Below are 22,631 nucleotides of genomic sequence, written 5' to 3' on the forward strand. Positions count from 1 at the left end.
AAACAAACTTGGGAAGATTGTCTTTCTGGCTTTTATCCATTTTTTTTGTCATTTACACTGCTTTTTCCATTAATTGTACACACACGACACAATTTTATTAGAAAAAATAAGCCAGGCTCAGAAAGACAGATACTGAATATTTTCTTTCATACATAAAACCTAGCCTTAAAATTCTATATAAGCATGTGGACACATAAGGGGTTATGAAGCTAGGCAGGGGATCATGAGGGGAGGAAGAGATGGATCTTAAAGGGAAGGACAGTGGAGTTCCTGAGGCCTTAAAGCAGGAGGGCATACTGTGGGAGGGCATACTGTGGGAGGGCGTACTGTGGGTGGGCATACTGTGGGAGGGCGTACTGTGGGTGGGCATACTGTGGGAGGGCGTACTGTGGGAGGGCGTACTGTGGGTGGGCGTACTGTGGGAGGGCGTACTGTGGGAGGGCGTACTGTGGGTGGGCGTACTGTGGGAGGGCGTACTGTGGGAGGGCGTACTGTGGGTGGGCGTACTGTGGGAGGGCGTACTGTGGGAGGGCGTACTGTGGGTGGGCGTACTGTGGGAGGGCGTACTGTGGGAGGGCGTACTGTGGGTGGGCGTACTGTCGGAGGGCGGCTGTGTCAGGAGGAAGGGCTGAATTTATAACAAAGGGTAATGACTCATATGCATAAAATACCACCAATGGAACCTGTCGTTTCGTATGCTGCCATAAAACAGACATTTTCATCTGAGTTTTCCACTTAAAAAGCAAACACACGCACTTCTCATTTGCATCCTGTCTGCCGTGTCGGGACAAACGCTTGGCTTTCACTCCGTCTTGTTCTACGAATCATTCATTCCAGCCTCTAATTCAAAAGATGCCAGAGACAACATTTTTTGGGGGGGGGATTTATTTTGTTTTTAATAAGCATGCAAAGGTAAAAGTAGTGAAGTTAAAAAATAAATGACCTTGCTTTGGGCAAAGAAAACCATCTGTGTGAAGAAGAAATTTAAATGCTGGATCAAAAATGTTAAAACACCTGGTCTTGTGAGTGTGTGTTTTTACAGATAATTAAAACCAGGCAAATTGGAAGCAGGCAAAAAATTTTAACGAGTGGTGGAGCTTTGCTGGTACTTTTGAGGTAAAACGTCTTATAAATTCAAAAATTGAAATTCACAATGATCTTAACTTGTACCTTGATTAACTGTGGTAGGGTTGGTACACCGCTCCACACCCATATACACAGCGGAGCCAAACCACCACTCCGCAGTATCAGTAACTCAGCCGGAAAACAGCACTGCTGAGGCTCTGAGAAATTTAATATGCTCATTTAGACACTGATTCGTATCTCTATTTCCCCATCTATTTCTTCTTCACTGAATCCATACTAGAAATACTACTTTTATAGAAAAGGTGGTTATTACAAAGGGTAGGTGTGAAATTCATGCTCTGGGTTAGGTCCTGCCAAAAGGCACTGCGGTTTCGTGTGGCTGCGTCTCTTATTCCTACAGGTGTTGTAGGAAAGCTTGGAGCGGGGAGCACCAGGAGGAAGCAAGCAGGCTCTTGGGCGCAGGTTTCCTTTCCTGAAGAGGGCAAGCCCAGAGCCTCACTTGAAAGAAGCCTTCACCACCCTGCCCTTGATTGGCTGCGGAGGGCGCCAATTCCCCACCAGAGGCACCGGGGGCTCGTTCTCTGCGCTGGCAAAGATGCTGCGCAGCTTGGCCATCTGCAGGAGGAAGCAGACTGTTAGAAACCAGAGCTTTCTAAGCAGGCCAGGCAAACCACAAACCCGGGCTCCAAGGATAGGTCCTCAGTTAGCAGGCACCGTTTCATAACATTTCTTTACATCCAGGATTCTCTGCTCTCTGGATAACCTATTTTCCCACTCGAATTTCTTGTCAGTTTTAAATTGAGGGGGTCAACATGAAGCATACTTTTTACATAGAGAGGGATGAGGATTTATCATATGCCTCTAAATAAGAAAAGCCTTACGAGGCTTCTCCTTTGCAATACTTCTTAAGGGACTAGAAATAAATTAAAATCGAGCTATATGTTGAAATGTGAACTGTTTGGCTTTTTTCCCCCTAAAAGTATCAGAAAATAGAAAATTCTCATAAATAAAAAGCATTGTGTCAGCCGGTAAAGTGGCACACACCTGTAATCCCAGCACTCTAGAGGCAGAAGCAGGCAAATCTCTGTGAGTTCGAGGCCAGCCTGATCTACAAAGTCAGTCCAGGACAGCCAAGGCTGCACCGAGAAACCCTGTCTTGAAAAAAAAAACCAACAAGCAAACAAAAAGTATTATGTTTTGGTAGTCACAATGGTTCAGTATGTAAAAGCACTATGGCCAAGCCTGACAACCTGAGTCGGATGCCCCGGGCCCACGGGATGTCCTTCAGCCATCACACGTGTGCTCACATACATGTGCACACACGTACTATTAAGGTTAAAATATATTGTTCTTCAGTATTAAAATGTTTTTTAGCTTTCCTTCTTTAAAAACTGTTATTTCGCCTTTAAAATCTATATACCAATGAACAAGTCTGTTAAAGCTGATCTTTGATTTTTTTTTTTTTAATGTTGGTTTATTCTTTTGGTCAACCCTGGAAGAAACAAACAAGCTGCTGCCTTAAGCCAGGGAATCAGGCTGGTAAGCTGGTTTTACTGTGAGCCGTCCGTGTTCCAGGCTGTGAGGCCATGTGGTTCACTTCTTTAACTTGTTCTCCATACTGTCCACACCCACTGAGCTTTGAGGCCCTGTCTTGTAAATATTGCCAGCACAGCCTTTAGAGGACTGCAGATAAGGCCGGAGTGATAAAAGTGACCAGGGAGCTCAGCCTAGGATGAGGATTTTGCACTTGGAGAAATAGTTTCATGTTTCTGAGCCTCAACTTCTTTACTGGTAAAAGCTGGAGGTAGGCCGCACTCCTCAAAAGGTGTCTTTTTTTTTTTAACTACATGGCATTTTTATGAAGCTCTTTGAGCTTATCCAGAGGTTTTTAAAATAAAAATGTGAAAAATAATTCTACAACAATTCAATATGAACAGATGTGGTATGCAAACTAATTTTATCAAATGGACTTTCCAGCGATAAAACACACATTTTTATTGATTCCAGAATACAATCTAAGGGGTGGAGTTCTCCTTTGGGTCCTCTGGTAATACCTGTTGCTCCAGACTGGCCCTAACTGCTTGATCTCAAAGGGTGTCTTGCTAAGTCACTTCTCAACCTTTCTCACCCTTGGGCCTGAAGTCGTCACCCCATCTCTTAGCCCACTCCTGCTGATCAAAACTGAACCTGAACCCAAAATATTGCTCAGGACCGCCACCGGCTCTTACGAGATTGCATTGCCCTACTACCCTTGGCCTGAACTGAACTGAGGGTATCTCTACAGAGCAGACGGTGAGGACCACACCAGCCATCTTGGTGTTCAACTTCTGTGTGTTTCTAGTCCTCGGTTCACACAAAGGTCTCCGCAGTTGCGCTCACCTGGTCTGAGCTCACGGTCATGGGCTCCTTCAGCAGCAGCCACACGATGCACTCCTCGCAGGGGGGAGTGGTGAAGGAGCCGTGGTAGGTCCAGTAGTCCCGGCAAGCAGGGAACAGGCAGGAAGGATCGAAGTGCGTGAAAGGAGCCTCTTTGCCCTGAAAACAGACACGGAGCAGGCGCTCTAGGCCTGTGCACCCGGCGCCCCGCAGAGGCCTCACCTACTCATTCATGAAAACTGGTTTCAGTGGCGAAAGGGAAGCCAGGGATTAGAACAGGCTCAGGCTCTTCTCTAGTAAAACCACAGATGGAAAGGAGTCTGCTTTATGTGCCCACTTTTATCTGTCACAGTCACTGTAGTATTTCACTCCTTGTTTTCACAGTCGATTGGGCTGCGACCCTGTCCTCTTCTCACACTCAGGCCGGAAGTAGAATTACTTCTTGGGAAGCTTAATGTGAGGACTTTCGCTTTAGTACACTCCATGCTCAGAACACACTTCTAGTGTCACGCCGAAAAGCAGCTACTTAGAGTAATCTCAAAGACAGCAAAAATGTGTTTTATTAGTTAAAAGAATTTACTGGTTGTATTTAAATATGTAGGGTTACCCAGAAAGGGCAATACCAGGATTGAAAGAGTGACGGTGGCTGGCCTGGAGAACCTCGGTGAGTCTGCGCTCACCGTGGAGGTAGAGGGGAAAGGAGACCCCGGAACCTCTCGCCTTGCTAGAGAAAGTCCTTACCTAGCAGGCTGACTGACAAATGAAATAACAGGTATGACAAGAGCTCTAATGTTTCCACACTAAAAAAATACCCTGGCATTTACTCTTGTTTGCAAACGTAGGGTAGCCAACATCAGGTAGTGACAGGCTTGACCTGAAATTCGAAAAGACAACTGACACTGTCTTAGGTTTGCAGAGGGAAAATGATTTGCTTTTACCTTAGTCTTAATTTTGTCCAGGGCATCAAGGAGAATTTGGAACTCGCCTTTCTCCCGTCCTATCTGTAAGAAAATAGATGTCCAATGAGATATTTTCCCTTCTCCACATTTCAAGATCATTTTAAAAGCTGACTCGACCCATCCACATGCAATCGGTATTTATAAGTCTTCCACAGCCTCAGGCTAAGCCAAATATAAGTTTCTTTGCCCTGAAAGATTGTACAGTATGTATTTTCTGATCTAAATTTGGATTTCAGTTCTCTGAAGTACAAAACCACAAAATTACATGCTCTAACTCTATGTCCTTGACCCTCTATGCAAAGTCATTCCTTTTTTTTTTTTTTAAGAGCAAAAGCTAGAGTAGACTTTGTATCCTGAACCAAAATTCACTGTCTCTCCTCTCACATTCAGCCCACCCAGTTAATTAAAAACCTAGAACAAACTAGGTCACTTGGAATGAAAAACAGCCATATTTTCACTGCTGGCTTAAAATCCAGATTAGGTTACCATGACGTTCATGTGTTAATGACACTAAGTCCATTTTAAACCATGGTTGGCGGAGCAACACACGCATTCCTTCTGCCACTCTAGCCTGAGATCCTGTGGGTGGTTGCCACCGTAAGCCAAGGAGAGATCCAGCCAGGCTTTTGGATCACAGAGGTTTCCAGTGCAGTGGACACAGAGCAGTGGGGAAGGAGAGCGGACACAGGTCAGCCCCTGCTCTTGCCCCCAGAAGCTTTAAGCCTCTGCTGTCACACATGCCTCAAGGAATGGAATTAATGGTCCCCTAACCGTTAGTGAGAGACTACATTCCGGGCGCGAGGAGAATTACTCTCAATGTCTACTTCACCTTCAGAAAAATGCCAACTACAGCAATTCCGTCTGGCTGCTTCAGAGCTTCTCCGAAGGTGTTATACTTTGGATTCCAGTGAACCAGATGAAGCTGCAACCACCAAACACAGACTGTGAGGTGAATCCTTGGCATACGGACATGAGTGTTACTAAGCACAAGAGACACAAATGTAGACAGTCTCAAGGTTGTTGCTGAACATTTTCATGGAAGCTGATGAAACCCTAAATACCAATAAGCAATACTTTGGTGAAATTTCAATAGTTCAGATCAAAAGCATACGAAAGCATCTGCCTCCACTTGGAGTGCCAGTGCCTGGCTTATCGTAACTTAATGATGTGAGCACAGCTTAAGTAACCAAGTTGTCCATATTAGCTACATAGAATGTCAAAAGAACAGTTTGTAGCTGCCAAGGATTTATATTCAAGTTCAAAAATGTGAAATAATCTTATACACAAACATCACACTCAAGGCCTTTCCTACATTTTGAAAAAATTGCCCTGAACTTTCTCCAGTGGTAGAGGGAGTGCCTAGCAGGAAGACAAGCCTAATGATTTATTGCTGTCTACCCTAGCTCTCTAGGTTGGCTGTAGAGAAATGGCCATACCACCCTAAATGTGCCAGATATCCTCTGATGTGGAAGCCAACAGGGCCAGGCCTGGCTACTACTGACTGTCTTGGAGTTGTTTTGACTTTATTTTTTTATATTTTATTAATTTATTCATATTACATCTCAATGGTCATCCCTTCCCTTGTATCCTCCCATTCCTCCCTCCCTCCCATTTTCCCCTTATTCCCCTCCCCTATGTCTGTGACTGAGGGGGACCTCCTCCCCCTTTATATGCTCATAGGGTATCAAGTTTCTTCTTGGTAGACTGCTCTCCTTCCTCTGAGTGCCACCAGGTCTCCCCATCCAGGGGACGTGGTCAAATATGGGGCACCAGAGTTCGTGTGAAAGTCAGACCCCACTCTACACTCAACTGTGGAGAATGTCCTGTCCATTGGCTAGATCTGGGTAGGGGTTTGAAGTTTACGGCCTGTATTGTCCTTGGCTGGTGCCATAGTTTGAGCAGGACCCCTGAGAGAAGCATGAGAGAATGGCAAAGTAGAAGGATCCAGAGGGTCCTAGAAACCTACAAGTTGTTTTGACTTTAATTTAGCCAACAGTTAAGTACCCAGTGGTTCCCCACAGGGATCAGCTACAGTGTGCTGCCAGAGCCACATTTCCATGTCATCCCAGTACTCACCAGCATCCACCTTTGACAAGAGTGAAGCAGAAAGAATGCATTTTTTCTCTTTTCTAGTGTAAGACTATACTATATGCTCATGAAAATGGGAGGGGCCTGTATTATTCCATTTGCAAATTATTGCTGTAAATGACACACACACAGAGATATAAGCATACTTCCTTGGTCAAGCAGAAAGTAAGAACTGTTTGTAATTACTAAACGCTGTTTTGGGAGCACCACATATACTCATCAAAGAGTTGTCTGAAACCAGCCTGTACAAAGGACACCAGGCTCAGCCACTCTTGCCTCTGTTATGCAATCCTTACGTATGTCGGTTGCCTATGTGTAACCTTGTATATACGGTTGTAGTGGGGGATCGAATGAGCTAATAATGCACATAGGTGCTTCTCGTGCACAGCGGCCTTACTCTTCATGGCTGTGGCCCATTTCTCTCTTGAGAAATACTCCTGGAGAATGCTGGCTCACTTGTCCACTTCTCTCTCTTAGGACATCAGGTGGCTTCCCTTTCTGTTGAGACTACAATGTCTTCAGTGAGAAGCTTGAAGCAGAAAGAGTTCCAGAGTTGAGTTGTTTCTTTTCTTTCTTTTCTTTTCTTTTAAGTTTTGACTGTTTGAGACCCAGAGTGGATCAGGAAAGTCCCACCTACCTCAGCAGCATACTTCACCCCATCCACTGTGTGCTCAGAGCCATGGTCATCCGAGGAGCCCCAGTGAAGGTGGAACTGCCGAAGTCGGTAGGGTCCAGAGAGAGGACCACCCCTCAGCACTGTAAGTAATACAAGAAGGTGACTGGTGAGTTCAGCCTGCCTCTGCAGAGCCCTTTCTGAGACAAGAACTCTACAGAAGACTCCCGTGGGTAAGAGACGTAACCGTCTGGGAGGACGGTGCCATCCCCAAAGTGTTTGTGACTTGATGTCAGAATATGTCAAAGTAAGAAATGTCTTTTCTCTCTTATTTTTGCTTGCCTGTCCATCACCTCAGCACTCTAGGAAACAAGCTGAAGTAGCAGGGCTACTCTGAGGATCCTGCGAATAGGTTCTCAGTGCAGTGCTGCTGGGAAGAGCTGACGCCTGACACCATTCGCGTACCACTTCTGAGTCCACTCGCTCATAGGTGTGAGATCTCAGGCAAGGCACCCAGCTTCTCGGAACTGCTCCCTAATCTCTAAGAAGGCGATGATGGTTCCACGGGCATTGCAAGCTGTTGTGAGGATTAACTGAGATTAAGCACTCACAGGGTGCTCAGCTCACAGTCCTTGTCAGAGATTGCCGAGCAGGCAGGAAATCCTCTTTTTCTGTCCCACTTATAGTTGTGATTTTTTTTCTTAGACGACAAGAGAGAATTCTGCTACACATCTACTTTATACTATGCCTACTCAAGTCAGATGAAAAAAAAGTTCAATAATTTCCACCAGTCAGGGTGGACTGGTATATACAATCATTCTGGGGCACTAGTTTGGGTTTGTGCAGCACTTGTCTGAATCTCTCATGTAATTCGGTCTCAGTTCATTCTGCCTAGAGAATAATTTAAAGGTCCAAATGCCTTCCAAAAAAAACCGTACAGAAACCCCAAAATCAAGATGCAGTATTGGAATGGCCACTCCTTTGGAAAGGCTTGGTTTCTCTCAGTGTCACAGGAAACCCCACAGTGCAGATTTAGAGCAGTAACGCTAGGCTTGACCCAGCTTGATCACATGGGAAGGAAGTGATCTGATTTATTGTAGTTTCCTGTCCAATCATGAGAAGTAACTACAATTGGGGGATAAGTCTAACTTATTTGACTAGACTGTATTAAATCTCTAATATTCAACTATTTTGTTTTTTAAAAATGTTATTTCATGTACTTCTGCTGCATGAGTGGTCATTAATTTTGTTTCTTTTGTTTTTCCTTTCAAATAGAGCTTTAGCTTTCAAGGCAGGGTTTCTCTGTGTAGCCCTGGCTGTCTTGGACTGGCTTTGTAGGCCAGGTTGGCCTTGAACTCACCGAGAAACCCTGCAGCAAAAACAAAACAAAACAACAAAAAATAATTCTTATTTAGGCTTGTTCCCAATTAAATAAAGCTTTCATTTTTTTTTTTTTACACAAAGTTTCACTCTGTAGCTCAAACTGGCCTAGAACTCATTAGGAAGACCAGGTTAGGCCCATATCTGTGGCGATCCCCTTGCCACCAAGCCTGTCTGAAACAAAGTATTTCAAATTAGTCCTATTGTACTTTACAGATTGGTTACTTGTATAGACTGAAAAACAGCTCACATGAGTTTCCCAGTTTCACAGTAAAACAGACCGAACAGGAAGTGGTCATTCCTCTCTATCAGGGACGCCACCACAGAGATTCTTCAGGTTAAGCACAGGGAGGGAGGGATTCATGGAAGCCAGGTCCCACTCAGTGGTCTGACCTTCTCCCACTAACTTGCCTCCCTCCAGCCACCCCAGGAAGATGGTGTCCCCTTTTATTTCTTGCTGTGTGAGGGAGCCTGTTCTCCATGCCATCAGGAAACACAAGAATGTTGCCCCTCAGTGGTCAGAAAGTCCTCATGGATTTCCTGCCTCATCCTCCCGTACTCTGTCTCTGGAGTGAGTTTCTAGCGTTTAGCTTCGGCATGTGGCCATTTCTGCAGCTACAGAGTGACGAAAGCCAGAGGGTGTGACATTCTTCATTGCATAATACAGTTCTTTGCAACTACAGCCAAGCCGATCCCTCTCAGGGATGGACTTGTCCCTCTTCCCACTAGCTCTGTGTCTGTATCTCAAATTGCGTCTTGCCCGTAGATACTGAGAAACACCCACAGGACTCTTCCCGGGTGCTGTACTTACTGGACCTGTCGTAGGTATCGTCAAACACAACCCTGCAGGTCTTTCCATTGTTCAGGATGGTCTTAGCAGAGCCAGGGTCGTAAGATGCTGACCAGGGCTGCAGAGACGGGTCGTGCTTAATGTCTTTAGTATGCAGTTCGATGGGTGACTGGTTGTCCCCCTTCGCGATTGGATACAGTTCATGCCAGTGCTCCGGACCTAGGAAATGAAGGAGAGCAAATGTACTTATTTAATACTACAACCCAAGGTATCTTTCTAGTGGACTAATGCCAGATAAATACATGGAGGCTGAAGGGCACTTACGGAAAGGTCTTAGTTTCGGATTGACCAACACAGCACTTTGATTTCAGACCTATTTAGAACCTTGCTTGTCTAAGCCCAAACAATATGCCAGCCTCTGTATCCCCACTCTCCTGGCTTGGGAAGCATGTGGCCTGAAATGTTTACCTTTGAAATGAGTCAATGGAACCAGGTGTGGTGGCGCACGCCTTTAATTCCAGCACTCAGAGAGGCAGAGGCAGGTGGTCGGCTGTGAGTTCAAGGCCAGCCTGGTCTACAAAGCGAGTCCAGGGCAGCCAAGGCTACACAGAAAAATTCTGTCTCAAAAACAACAACAACAAAAAGCAAAACCAAACAACCAAAAAACTCCCAAAAACAAAAAACAAAAAACCCCCAAACAAAACCAAAAACAAGAAATTAATCACAGATGTTTTTGTATTACTTTGCAGCTTTCAAGCAACACTTTTCTTCTCTGACCCATGGCTGAGGCTGACATAACAGAAGCAAAGATTGTTACAGGACCTCAGCTGAAAGAAGCCGAATTTTTACTGCTCAGCTTCACAAACTAAGTTTCAAATGGAACCTGACCTGAACCTTGAGTGACTTCTCAGACACACCATCGGACCTTAAGCTAGAGACAGTGTGTCTCTGAGCTTCAGGTTCGTCGGGGTGGAAAGAGAAACAGTGAGTCAGTTAAAAGGACCAGCAGCGTGTGCAATGCCTGAGCGCTCTCAGCATATGCTAGTCCTCAACTGCTGCTCGCACGCTTTCCGCATACCTGTGCAACGCCAGGGGCCACCCTGGAGTGCCCTGGCCCCACTTACCGTTGTGGCTGGCATAGCCCCACTCCTTAGCCATGGTCACCTTCCTGTGTTCCTTAACGCTGGCTGGACAGCTCCTGCCTTCTCTCGCTCCCCTGGTGTCCTGCAAAGTCCCCCAAGTGTTCTCACTTTTATATAGGTCTCCTGCAGTGTGCATGGCCTTATTAGGTCAGCAGGGTGAGGCAGGGGGCTAAACTGGATTGGGATGGTATTTGGAAGGCGGGGCTGGGGAAGCCAATGAATTACAAGAGCTGGACAGCTGTCCGGGTGAGAGGGTGGCAGGAGGGGGCAGGGAGGGGAACAGAAGCCCCCCTTTTTTGGCTCTGTCCCCTGCTCCCTTTACAGGCTCCCAAGAGACAGAGCTTTCTAAGAGCTCCAGCTTTGTAGGTGCTGGTTCCCTCCAGCTTTCACGCACTTGAGGGTATTGGGGAGCCAGCCGCGGGCTTAGGCTGCAGTCCTTTGCCACGCAGTCAGCAGTTAATAGTCGCGCCCGTGGATCTTGCAGCCTCCCCCAGAAGACTTCGCTTTTACCTCGGACTGGAGGGCCTCTCGAGGACCCCGCTGTGGTCTCTGGACGCTAGGGTTCCTCTCCTTGCAGTTTCAGGTGGCAGAAAAGAACTGCTGTGATCGCCTGGCTCGTGCGTGATCCCCTCCACAGGAAACGTGTACAATCCTGGGAACTGAGATGAGGAGACTGGGACCGCACGCTCTGCAGTCCCGATATCCTAAAAGGGATCAGTCTCAAGGCAGACCGCCTAGGCTTCACATCCTGCCTAGGGTAGCTTGCTCAGTAGGGCTGACTGCAGGACTCCCCGGCCTGGTAGGGACTCTGCACCCCAGCCTCATCCAGCAGCAGCCTGGGACTGAGCTACACTGGGAGCTCAGGATGCCAATGATACCCGAAGCTTCAGAAGGCACCGTCAAAAAAAAAAAAAAAAAAAAAAAAAGTAGGATGTCTAAAAATGTCACTCTCCAAACATAATCAGAGACTAGGCAAGTCTGTTTTGAGGAGTCATGTATTTTCTCTCAGTCCTAACGTGTTTTGTAATACAATAAACCACATAAAAGGAGGCTGAAACTGGCATATCCCACATATGCATGGCAAAGATATAATTAGAAATATCTGATACACACACATACACACACACACACACACACACACACACACACAAAGAAGAAGAAGGAGGAGGAGGAGGAAGAGGAGGAGGAGGAGGAGAAGGGGAAGAAGAAGAAGAAGAAGAAGAAGAAGAAGAAGAAGAAGAAGAAGAAGAAGAAGAAGGAGCCAGTATAATAGATGTTTGCAATTCTGTTCATCTACTATAAAAAAAATCTTGTTTGTTTGGGCAAGAATATCTTTTTAAAAGGCCAGAAAGATACACTTCATCTTGGAAATGTGTTAAACAAGATTTCTGCATGCATTTTCTTACAATTTTTACTTAAAACAAATAAGCAAACAAACTACTTTTCCATTTTACTTTTCCTTGGGGGTTACAAAACCTGAGAAGGAAATCTCTCATCATGGCTAAGACAGCTCACGGGCTAGGCATGTGGAATGCCTGACCGCATTCAGAACCTGGACGCCAGGCGAGTCAGTCTCCAGGGTATTTTTGTGACCAGGGATCACTTGATCCACACAATAGCTCCAATAGCTCCATGGAATCAGGAAGCCTCAGTCAGTTTGGAAAATCCTAGCAAACACAGGGAAGCAAATGCCCTTCCCTCTAAGCTAAGGGGCCATGCATGGTCGGGGTTCTAGCTCTCTGTCATAGCTGCTGCTGTGTTTGGGGTTAATAGACGTGCTTTCAAGTTATTGTTACATGGCTGTTGGTGAGAGCAAGCCACAGTCTCCCCTCAGGCCATCAGCTGTGATGCTGGTTTTTCTCTGAAATCTGGAGACTGACAGCTAAATCTCATGGTTACCGATAGTTATTTGATACTGAGAATTGACATAAGACAAATAAGGAACTATAAATGCAATCTCCAAGTTCATCATGACACTACTGTTTATGCCAGAGTTTCTTTCTAAATGCTTTATTTGCACTTAGGTAGCATTTTCAAAAAGAAATATCTAACTAATTTAGATATGATAAGTTTGAAAACACAATACTTTGGATTTTTATCTTATTTTCTGGAAATAAATTAGTTAAAACTATAATTTAACATAATTTATAATACACCGTATAATTATAAGCCAGGATCAGTAGCTCACACCTTTAGTCCCAGCATCAAGAGTGAACAAGGCAGTTTGGTGTACACAGTGAACACAAGACCCACCAAGACTACATAACAAGACCCCATCTCAAAAAAGAAAGAAAGAAAGAAAGAAAGAAAGAAAGAGATGAAAGGAAGAAAAGAAAGGGAGGAAGAAAAGAAGGAAGGAAGACATCATTATACCTCATCTGAATTCATCTGTGAATAAATTTTTCAAAAAAGTGTTTCTGCAAATTTATCATCTGCATTGTAGTGAATTACTCCCGTTTACTTCACTGTACACTTCCAAATTGTCTGCCCACAGAGAAAAAGATACTTCCAAATTGGGCACAGGGCTTTTTAGGCTTTTGGAACTGGCTTGGAAGGGAACACTGTTAGGAAAACACGGGTATGAGAAAACAAAAAGAGCTATTAATAATTAACTACAGACCGTCTTCTCCAGGTCTGACAGTGGGATCATGGGAAAGTTGTTGCAGTGGGCAATTTTCTGGATCTTCCTCCCCATATGAGTGTATCTACACAAAGAGAGAGCTCAGAAGAAAGAGGGGGGAAACTAGGCAAAAGGGTGCTTTGACAGGGTCAACTAGATGATATTAAACTAACTTTAAAATTTGAGAATTTTTAGATATATTTTATCCACAATTTAACCATACTATTTTTGCAAAGATATCATGTAATACAATTAACTCAAATCTCACACAAGTCGGTGCCATTTACCATTTATAGTGCATTACTAAAAAATATGAAAACCACAAATCAGGATTTGAAGCGATTTAATAATTCAACTCAATACTGTATTCAGAAGCATAAACTTTTTTGCTACTTTTTATTTTCACACAGTAAGTTCTGGGACAGAAATGCAAAAAAAAAAAAAAAAAAAAAAAGCAACAAAACTTCACATGTTAATAAAGCTACCTGACTGTGGTGGATAGCCCAACTTTGACTGTCTGCTTTGTCGGTTTCAGCTGAGGCTTGGCTAAGGGCATGCTATAGAAAGTGACAGGCCTGGCTCCTGAGTTCACTACTAGTGACAGCTGAAGCTTTTGGATCAGACTTTATATTTGGCCGCTGTTCTTGGCAAGGCTGGAAGCGAACTGGGATATGTCAGACCAATCCTTTTACTTAAAAGTGGGAGCAAGGGTCCCAGCATGAAGTCTTACTAAATGCAGCCAGTAAGATCTGATCATCACGTTCCATAAATACAAACTGGTTCCTTCCAAGTCTAAAGTGTTATTTTTTAAAATACGGTAATAGACTATTAAATTGAGGAAAATGATTGAACTCCAGAATATGTTTCCTTAGGGTCAAATTTATTTCAAATAATTTAATGATGATATTTGTTTATAGAATTTAATGGGTGGAGTTTTGTTTTGTGGGGTTTTTGTTTGTTTGTTTGTGACTTTTCAGAATGATTGGGTGGCTGTTTGCCTACATTTTTCTTTGGTCTTAGGTACCTCCTGACTTCTGAAGTGCTTGTGTAACTTCCGTGACAGTACACACAGTGCAGTTAACATAGCTTAGAGTAGTAGAGTGAACACTCATCAAAGTTAGTGTCTTTTCCTGCTCAGAACATTTATCATCTCTCTGGAAAGTCATCTACCTCGAATAATCCCCGCTCTTTTTTGGCTATCAGTGCCTTCGCTGTGTGTTACCAAGAGTAGATGCTAGCCCACAGACATCATTACGTTAAAAACATATCCTGCGTGTATGGAATGAAAATTGATACCCACAGCATTCACCCTCAGTGCAAACTACCTTGTACTGCTTGGAGTAACCATGCTTCGGCCCCTTTCACCACAGGAACCTTTGCAAACCTTTCACCTACAGAGCTTCAGTTGTGTACAAAATGCATTAATCTAACAGCACAAAATGAAACTCCAGCACTCCAATCATACCTAAAAATCATCTTACAAGGCTTAAAATTTGTTAGGCTACTTGACCCCTCCCTCACTGTACTTATAGAGCCCCTTTGACTCTTCCTACACGGCATTTGTTCTTCCTTGTTGACTTCCTTTTCAGTTTCCTTTGGTTCAGGAGCTTCTTCCTTTTTCTATACATTATAATTTACAACTTTCTATCAGCAAAAATGGAGGCTGTGTCAGGTGCATAAAAATGCCATGCTCTTGTGATCTGCAAGATCAACAATGATTTATTAACATTATTTTGTTTATTTATTTATTTTGTTTCCAGTTAAGCTACTTGTTTGGAGTTTTAGTGACCCATGATTAGGGAGAAAAAAGGAATACTGTATGCACTATCGTGTAAAGTACTTTGCTTCCTGGGAAGAAAACTACACCAATCTCCTTTCTATAGGAGTTAATTCTTACTCTCATGTTATGATTTAATTAAATGTGTAATGAAGGAAGAACTAAAAGGATTGGCTTTTAAATTGTAAATGCCATTTTGGAAGACATAACTGGGTGGGCCCCAAATCTACAGCTGGCGTTCTAGAGGCTTAAGAACAGGCTGCTGCAAAGACTGGGCTGTGGAGGGGCCCTCGGGAGGACAGATCGGGGTAGAGGCGGACATGTGGCAATGGTGGGCCGGGCACACAAAACAGTTGTTTAAGGTCGTGCCAGGCTCCACCACAAACAGCCATCCTCCAGAGAACTCGTCCTGCCCTGTGAAATCTGACCTATTCTCAAGAGGCAGCATAAGCACAGAGGCCCAGGACCAATACCCTTCCCCAGGCCACATTTCTTAAAGGTTCCACCACCCAGCGCCACCACTGGGCTGGGATCAACCACCGAGTGCAGGAAGATTTGGGACCCAAATGCATCAAAACACCGCACTATCTTAGAGCCTTCAGAGCACCGGAGAATGTATTTCTTCAAGACTCTTTCAAAATTAGGATAAACTATCACTGTTTTATCCTGTTTATCCAAATAAATAATGAAAATTTAAAGTCCATTCTTTCTTTTATAAAGATGTATTTATTTATTATGTATACAGTGTTCTGCCTCCATAACAGAAGAGGGCATTAAATCACATTATAGATGGTTGTGAGCCATCATGTGGTTGCTGGGAATTGAACTCAGGACCTCTGGAAGAACAGTCAGTGCTCTTAACCTCTGAGCCATCTCTCCAGCCCCCTTAAAGTCCATTCTTAGATGTTGTAAATACTGAATGCTAATGTTAAGAAAACTTTAATGTTAAAAGTAAAAACAGTTTCTATAGAGGTTGTTACATAATATACCTCTGCTTTTTCCTTATTTATGTTCCACAAGAAAAGAAAATAATTTCAACAAACTATAACCCAATGCTCTAAAAATACAATCAATCATTTATTAATAGGCCCTATACTTGTAAGACAAAGTTATGATTACTTCTTCATTGCCTTAAGAAAAGTTACTTGGACATTTATAACTCTTTATTGATTCTTCGTGAATTTCACATTATGTCCTTCACTGCCACTCATCTCCTCATCTGTTTGTATCTGCCTTCTGCTCTTGCAACTTGCCCACCAAATTAAAACAACACACACAAATGAACAATCAAACAAAACAGTTCTTGTCCACAGAAATGTACTTGCAAATGTTCATTACAATGAGTCATCGGTCTAGTTCAAGGTCTCTGGCTTCTGCCAGCCATCCATAGTGAATCCTTACCAGGACTTCTTTAGGTTGTGCTGTCCTTGCCCTTTGTCAATGAGATTCTCCACCTTCGGATCTGGAGGACTAGCCCCTTCCCACACTTCTGAAGGAGAGATAAACACGTTTTTTGTTTAGATCACAAGTGGGGGATGAGAAAAGACCTGTGAGAGAGCAGGTGATGTTTATCCTCTTAGAAGTCGAACCACCATGTGGGGCAGATTGGTTATTAACCAGCTGAAAAACATCCTTGAACAAATTCTGAGAGGAGGTATAAGTGTGAGCCAAAAACAAGAGGCCGGGCCTTTGGAGACTAGGGATAGTTTTGACTGTTCATCTCTCCACTTCCAGACACTTCCTAGAGAGAACTGCTCAAGGGAAGGCTTTGGGGCTATGGGCTCTGGCTGAGGTTCCAGGTTCTGGTTGCTCCAGGTTCCAGCAGAAGAAATCCTGCCAGGAGAATCATTTCTCGGAACTGATATCCTTACGGTTTCATTATTGTATTCTTTAATCTTCTTTTTCTATTGTTTAGGTTATTCGGGTTATAAGTGAGGTACTCTTGGTTAATAAGTTTATAATAAAATACATTTGTTAAGAAAATTGAGCCTACACACACCAGCAGTTCATAGATGGGGTAGATGTTTAAAATGGGTCAACTCAAAGGCCTGGATCAGAGCCTGGGGCGTAGATGAGTTGTTCAGGCCACCAGCTCTCCTGCCCCCCTGCTACCAGCTCCATTTCTACTATGCTGCCCAGGTAAGGAACTGGGCGCACTTGAGTGATACAGCCAGTGAGGGACAGCGCCAGCTTTCCCGTGCTCATGTCACGTGGGCCAGCCTTCTCACCTGATGAAGGTGGAGACAGCTAGGCTTGGGGGATCATCTCTCCCTTGTTATGGGTAGTCAAGGGTAGACCAGCTCTCTTGCCAAAGTCCGGATGCGAGGGCCAGGCCAGCACAGAGCTCAGACATCAACACAGCCTCAGGCTGCAGCCCAGACCACGGACATGTCCTTGGCCTCTGGTGGTAACACTGGTCTAGGACAGCAACACAAAATCCACCTGCAGCAGGACCACAGACCTAGACGCAGCCTATGGTGGCAGCCAGGGCCAGGACACCACCGCGGCCTCAGGTTCTCACATCCACTGGCTCCTCGATATCATGGAGTCTCCAGTTCCACCTTTTTCCACAGGCAATTGAGATATTAGTTACATACTAGCATAGGATTTGGTATTTGATACTTAAATAACTAAACTAATACAAAATCTCCAAATGAACTTTCTCAAGCCAGAGAGAGACTTGTTTGTTAAAAAGCACCACTGTGAAAATGCAACTGTGGTGCACATGGGGTTAAGCTTTGCAGCCACAGAGTTAACTGTAGCATACACTTAAAGGCACAGAACACATGACTTTGAGCAAGAGAGTCTGCTTATGAGAGCAGGCAGCATTGCTAGCCTTTAACTATTCAGCTTCTTTTGGCTGTCTAGTTTACCACCTCCCAACGACACAGTATCATTTTCTTGGGACCTTGAAAAACTCCATATAGCATGAATATTTACTGGCATGAGTACCTGTAAGACTAAAGGCATCCACAGGGTTCTTTATGAATTCTAATATCTAAAGTGCGTGTCTTGTTACATGCTAGAATAAATAGTCTCTTAGAGCCAATACAGTGTGGACCTAGAATTTGTGATCTTTGTAGTTATAATTCCAAATCTGAATTAGCTGTACTAGAACGTGCTTTATTTGTTTTGTTTGTATTTTCATGCATCAGAAGTATCTGGTGGATTATGAAGACTTGGAGAAATTTAAAGTTGACAATAGATAATTTTCCCTTATATTGATATATTTTAACCTTGAAATATAATATCAGTTGACAGAAATAAAAGCTGGTTTTTAATATTTTTTATAATGTTAATTTACCAGAATGCCCTGTTGAACTAAGTGAGAAGTACATGTGTGGCATGCAAAACTGAATTGCCGTCCTTGGGACAACAACCGGCCAGACCTAATGAGGCTCAGGACAACAGACACATTATGTCACATTCCATAGGACAGAGCTCCTAATTATTCTTAAGAAACATTTATAAATGTCAAGTAATGGGGCAGTTGGAAAGCATGTTGGCAAAGAAAGCATCAGCCAGAAAAGCAGAACCTGTGGGATACAGTGAGTGAGTTCAACGTGGAGGGGGAGACCTTGCTGCAGAGACAGGGTGCCCTTTGCTGGCCTGAAACAGCCCTGTCCTGTTCTCTCTCCCCGATTAGTTCCTCATTAAACTCCGAGGCTCTGTTGACATTAACCTTTAGGACGGTTTATCCCACTCTATCAGCATTTCAATCCTCAAGAGTGGTAATTCTGGCCAAATCAAAGGTTTTTAGTTTCACATACACAGTCATTTGTTATTGACCTTAAAGACATCCTCCTTCTCAGAAAGCGCTAGGTACAAAACTCAAATAATTCACAAAGGAATTTCTGCTCAGAGGAGAAGGATGGACCTGGCAGGCCCTGTGGGCAGAAGGTCACATAAGAATTCCTTCCTCACAGCCAGACTGATGCACAGACTTTTCCAAGATAAACAGGATGACACTCCCTGTTTGGCAGCCATTGCGTTCAGACACACAGTGCTTTCCCCCAAGGTATTCTTTCGTTCACAGGAGGACTCGACATGAAGCTGAGAGCCACAGCTGGTCTATCTTTCATCTTTGGCTTAAGTTAAAGACTTCCCACCTTGATGTCTGACTGAAAGAATGAGTGATGGTCATTGTTGGCTAGGACTTGGGACTCAGGAACCAATGACACTGCCCCCTCTACCAGGGTGATGAGAGAAAGAAACAGCCACCTGGTCAGTTTTCCCAGGCACAGATAGAAATTGGCATAATCTCAAAACTGAATTAAAAAAAAAAAGACCCAGTAGTTCTAATTCAAATGCAGTCTCCAGAGTTTCCCGCTGCTGAAGCCCTGTGTTACCTCAGCCTCTGTGGATTTTTGGTTTTTTGTTTTTGTTTTTTGTTTTGGTTTTTCGAGACAGGGTCTCTCTGTGTAGCCTTGGTCATCCTGGACTCACTTTGTAGACCAGGCTGGCCTCGAACTCACAGCGATCCGCCTGCCTCTGCCTCCCGAGTGCTGGGATTAAAGGCGTGCGCCACCATGCCCGGCCCTCTGTGGATTTTTGAAGGCCTCTTATGGAAGAAAATGAAAGAATCCCTCTCTTTGGCAGTGAACATTTAAGGAGAGAAAAAAAAAAGAATGAAATTATTTGATTACAGCATAAACACAAAGTAGAAAAACTGTTTTATAAATTTAACGTATTTTAGCTTGAGCAGCTGTCTCAACTTAGATTTGTCAGTAGACATAGATTTCACAAATCTTATCATAAATCATTAATCTCTCAACTGACAAACTCTGTGGCGTTGGTGACTTATAGCGTACCTATTATTACAAAAGATTCTCTGGTTCCCTAGCCATAACTAATTCAATCAATTCCAAATACAATGATATTTTGACAAAATTCAATCCACTCAGAAGATATATTAAAATGGATTACATTCACTTTCTTATGCACTCAGCACTCCTACATATCTGTCTCTGTCCTAAGCACCCGCAACCTATCAAGGAACAAGAGACAAAAACCACACGGAGAGATAGATAGCATGTGCTTTGTGATCCATGCTAAAGTTAAAGACTCTTTTACTGTATTGGGGAGACCAGAAGAGAGATATCCCCTTAAACATAGTAGGAACAGCTTGCAGAAGAGACGAAGTCAGCGAATTAACCCTTGGAAAATGATTTGAAGAGTATAAGGAAGGGGTCTACAGTGGCAGGAACCCCGAGGATGCTGTAGCTGGCGGGTGACGGTCCAGAGATAAGGTGGTGTAAGGCAAGCTCCGGAAGAAGAGCAAGCACAGGTCACGGAGGCCTAAGCGTCCCAGGGAAGAGCTAGGCTCTCAGTTTGGTGCACTGGTGAGCCGGACAGTGTAATGAGGAGGAGAGACAACCTGACGCGCACCTGTTCACAGCTGTTGCTCGGGCGGGGGATGGGGGGGGCGGGGGGGGCCGGGGGCGGGGGTGGAAGCGGAGGCCGAAAGATAAACGGACACAATAATTTACACCACAAAGGATTTAGTAACATATTTTCTTTATGTCACCGAGTTAACAACTTCATAAATTATGAAGAAGGCTGATACGGCTACACAAAGAGGAAGAATGAACGAAGGAAAACTCAATTCAAGATTTCAGTATGGATAACAAGATAACGGGCACACTGAAAGCTGTCTTGGCTCCCTCTTCATCTGAGGGAGATCGGGAGTGGCTGCCAGTCTCGGCCAACTAAGAAACCACTGGTAGTTCTCCTGTCACCTTCATTTTATGGCGTCTGTAAGGTGTAGATCAGAGCACACAGGGATAGACAACTCGAAAAGCTCTGCAGAGCCCGCCTAGCTCAGAACTTCAGGTACAGCAAGACGTGGAGATGACAGAACAACTGTTTACTCGTTCGCGTGGCTGATTTCATTTGTGCACTTAGCTGTTTACTTTGAAAAGGGAATCAGGAAAAAGACTTTAAAACCTTGTAATTAAGAAAAACTGGAAAAAACAGATTTTTTAAAAAAAAATTAAAGTAAATTAAATTAATTAAAATAAATTAAAAGCAGAATTACTATTCTGTCCTGTTATCCCCCTTCTGGGTATAAATCCAAATGAAAGGGAAATAGTGTTGCAAAGAGATTTTGTGCTTACAAGTTCATTTCAGCACTATTTAAAATAAGAATTAATATAAATATGCTTTGGTAGAAAAATGGGAAAGAAATTATCTGTACACACACACACACATATATATATATGTATGAATGCACGCACGCACGTACACACACAGACACAGGGGAGAGAGAGAGAGAGAGAGAGAGAGAGAGAGAGGGAGAGGGAGAGGGAGAGGGAGAGGGAGAGGGAGAGGGAGAGGGAGAATTCTAATTATGCAGCCTTTACAAAGGAAGAAAATCTTACCACCTGCAGCCAAACTGAGTGCAGTCAGAGCATAACTGCGTTAAGCCAAATCAGCTGAACATAAAAACAAAGGCACGAGGAAGCCCCGATACTCAACCGCACAGAAGTGGAGAGTTGCTGAGTGGAGGAGATACAAGATGATTTTCATCAAATAGTACAAAAGAAGTAACAGTGTAAAACTGCTACGCTATGGTTATCATTTCACTGTGGTGTGTGTGTGTGTGTGTGTGTGTGTGTGTGTGTGTGTGTGTGTGTGTGTGTCCTGACTAATTTTAGCTTTTGGGGTGTCCATTTTTTCAACTTGATGCAAGCTAAGGTCATATAGGAAAAGGAAACCTCATTTGAGAAAATGTCTCCGTGAGACTGGCCTGCAGGAAGGTCTGTGGGGAATTTTGTTTTTCTTTAATGGTTGATGTGGGAGGGCCACAACTCCCTGGGGCAACGCCATCCTGGGAGGTAGGAGGGTGAACAAGGCAGAAAGCCACACTCCTCCAGGCCTCTGCTTCAGTCCCGTCCTGGCTTCCCTGAATGAGGGGCTGTGACTGGGATGCGTAATCCAAAATAAACCCCTTTTACCCCAAATTACTTTTGATCAGAATATTTTATCTCAGAAATAGAAATTGAACTAGGACAGTGGGCAATTGTACTCTTGCAATATGCACAATTTTTATATATCAACAAGATTAAACTATCACGAACTAGAGAATTTAAGAGACAAGATAAAATCTGTTTTTTTTTTAAATCCAAAAATTAGTTTTAAAGTGTTTTAATTCATCCCTTAAAAGTGGATTACTCTGAGCTGCCTTTCAAGACTGAAGATGACATTTTCCCTTTGAATTCTGGGTAGTGTGTGTTCCTTTTATCCTCAGGATGGAGTTAAGCCCTAGGACTATTTATAAACATTTAAGAGCCTTTATAAGCAACTATGAATTACGTAAGTGTTCATCATTGGAATGTGGGTAAGAACAGTATAGATTCAAGAAAGGCCAGCCCACTGGTTTTACATGATGAAAACTATGTATTAAAATGAAAAGGAGTCTCACAACACACACAAAAATAAAAACATCTGTAGTGGTTTGAGTGAGAGTGGTCCCCAGAGGCTCATATATTTGAATGCTTGGTTACTAGGGAGTGATGCTACGTGACAGGGATTTAGAAGGTGGCCTTGTTGGAGTAGTTGTAGCCTTGTTGGAGAAAATGTATCACCGCAGGTGGGTTTTAGGGGATTTCAAAATCTCACCCTGGGCCCGGTGTCTCTCTCTTCCTGCTGCCTGTGGATATGCATGTAGAACTCTTCTCTTAAAGTATTCCTCCAGAACCATGTCTGCTTGCACGCCGCCATGCCTCCAGTTATGAGAATAGTAGACTAAACCTCTGACACTGTAAGCCAGCCACAAATAAACGCTTTCCTTTACGGGAG

The 22,631-nt window shown here is 43.8% G+C and overlaps 1 protein-coding gene across 1 annotated transcript; it reads right to left on the reverse strand.

Annotated features, from left to right (window-relative positions):
• Nucleotides 1-867: 867 nt before the first annotated feature.
• On the reverse strand, nt 868-10,574 carry CA3 (carbonic anhydrase 3). The gene is made up of 7 exons (XM_084795175.1): nt 10,417-10,574; nt 9,314-9,511; nt 7,147-7,265; nt 5,251-5,343; nt 4,401-4,463; nt 3,466-3,621; nt 868-1,701 (listed from the first exon to the last, which is right to left on the reverse strand). Exons 1-7 carry the CDS (start codon nt 10,568-10,570, stop codon nt 1,582-1,584), a joined length of 903 nt encoding a protein of 300 aa, XP_084651301.1. The 5' UTR covers nt 10,571-10,574; the 3' UTR covers nt 868-1,581.
• Nucleotides 10,575-22,631: the final 12,057 nt, after the last annotated feature.

The sequence above is a fragment of the Acomys minous genome, assembly GCF_964271855.1.
Source record: "Acomys minous genome assembly, chromosome: 9".
NCBI classification, from domain to species: domain Eukaryota; kingdom Metazoa; phylum Chordata; class Mammalia; order Rodentia; family Muridae; genus Acomys; species Acomys minous.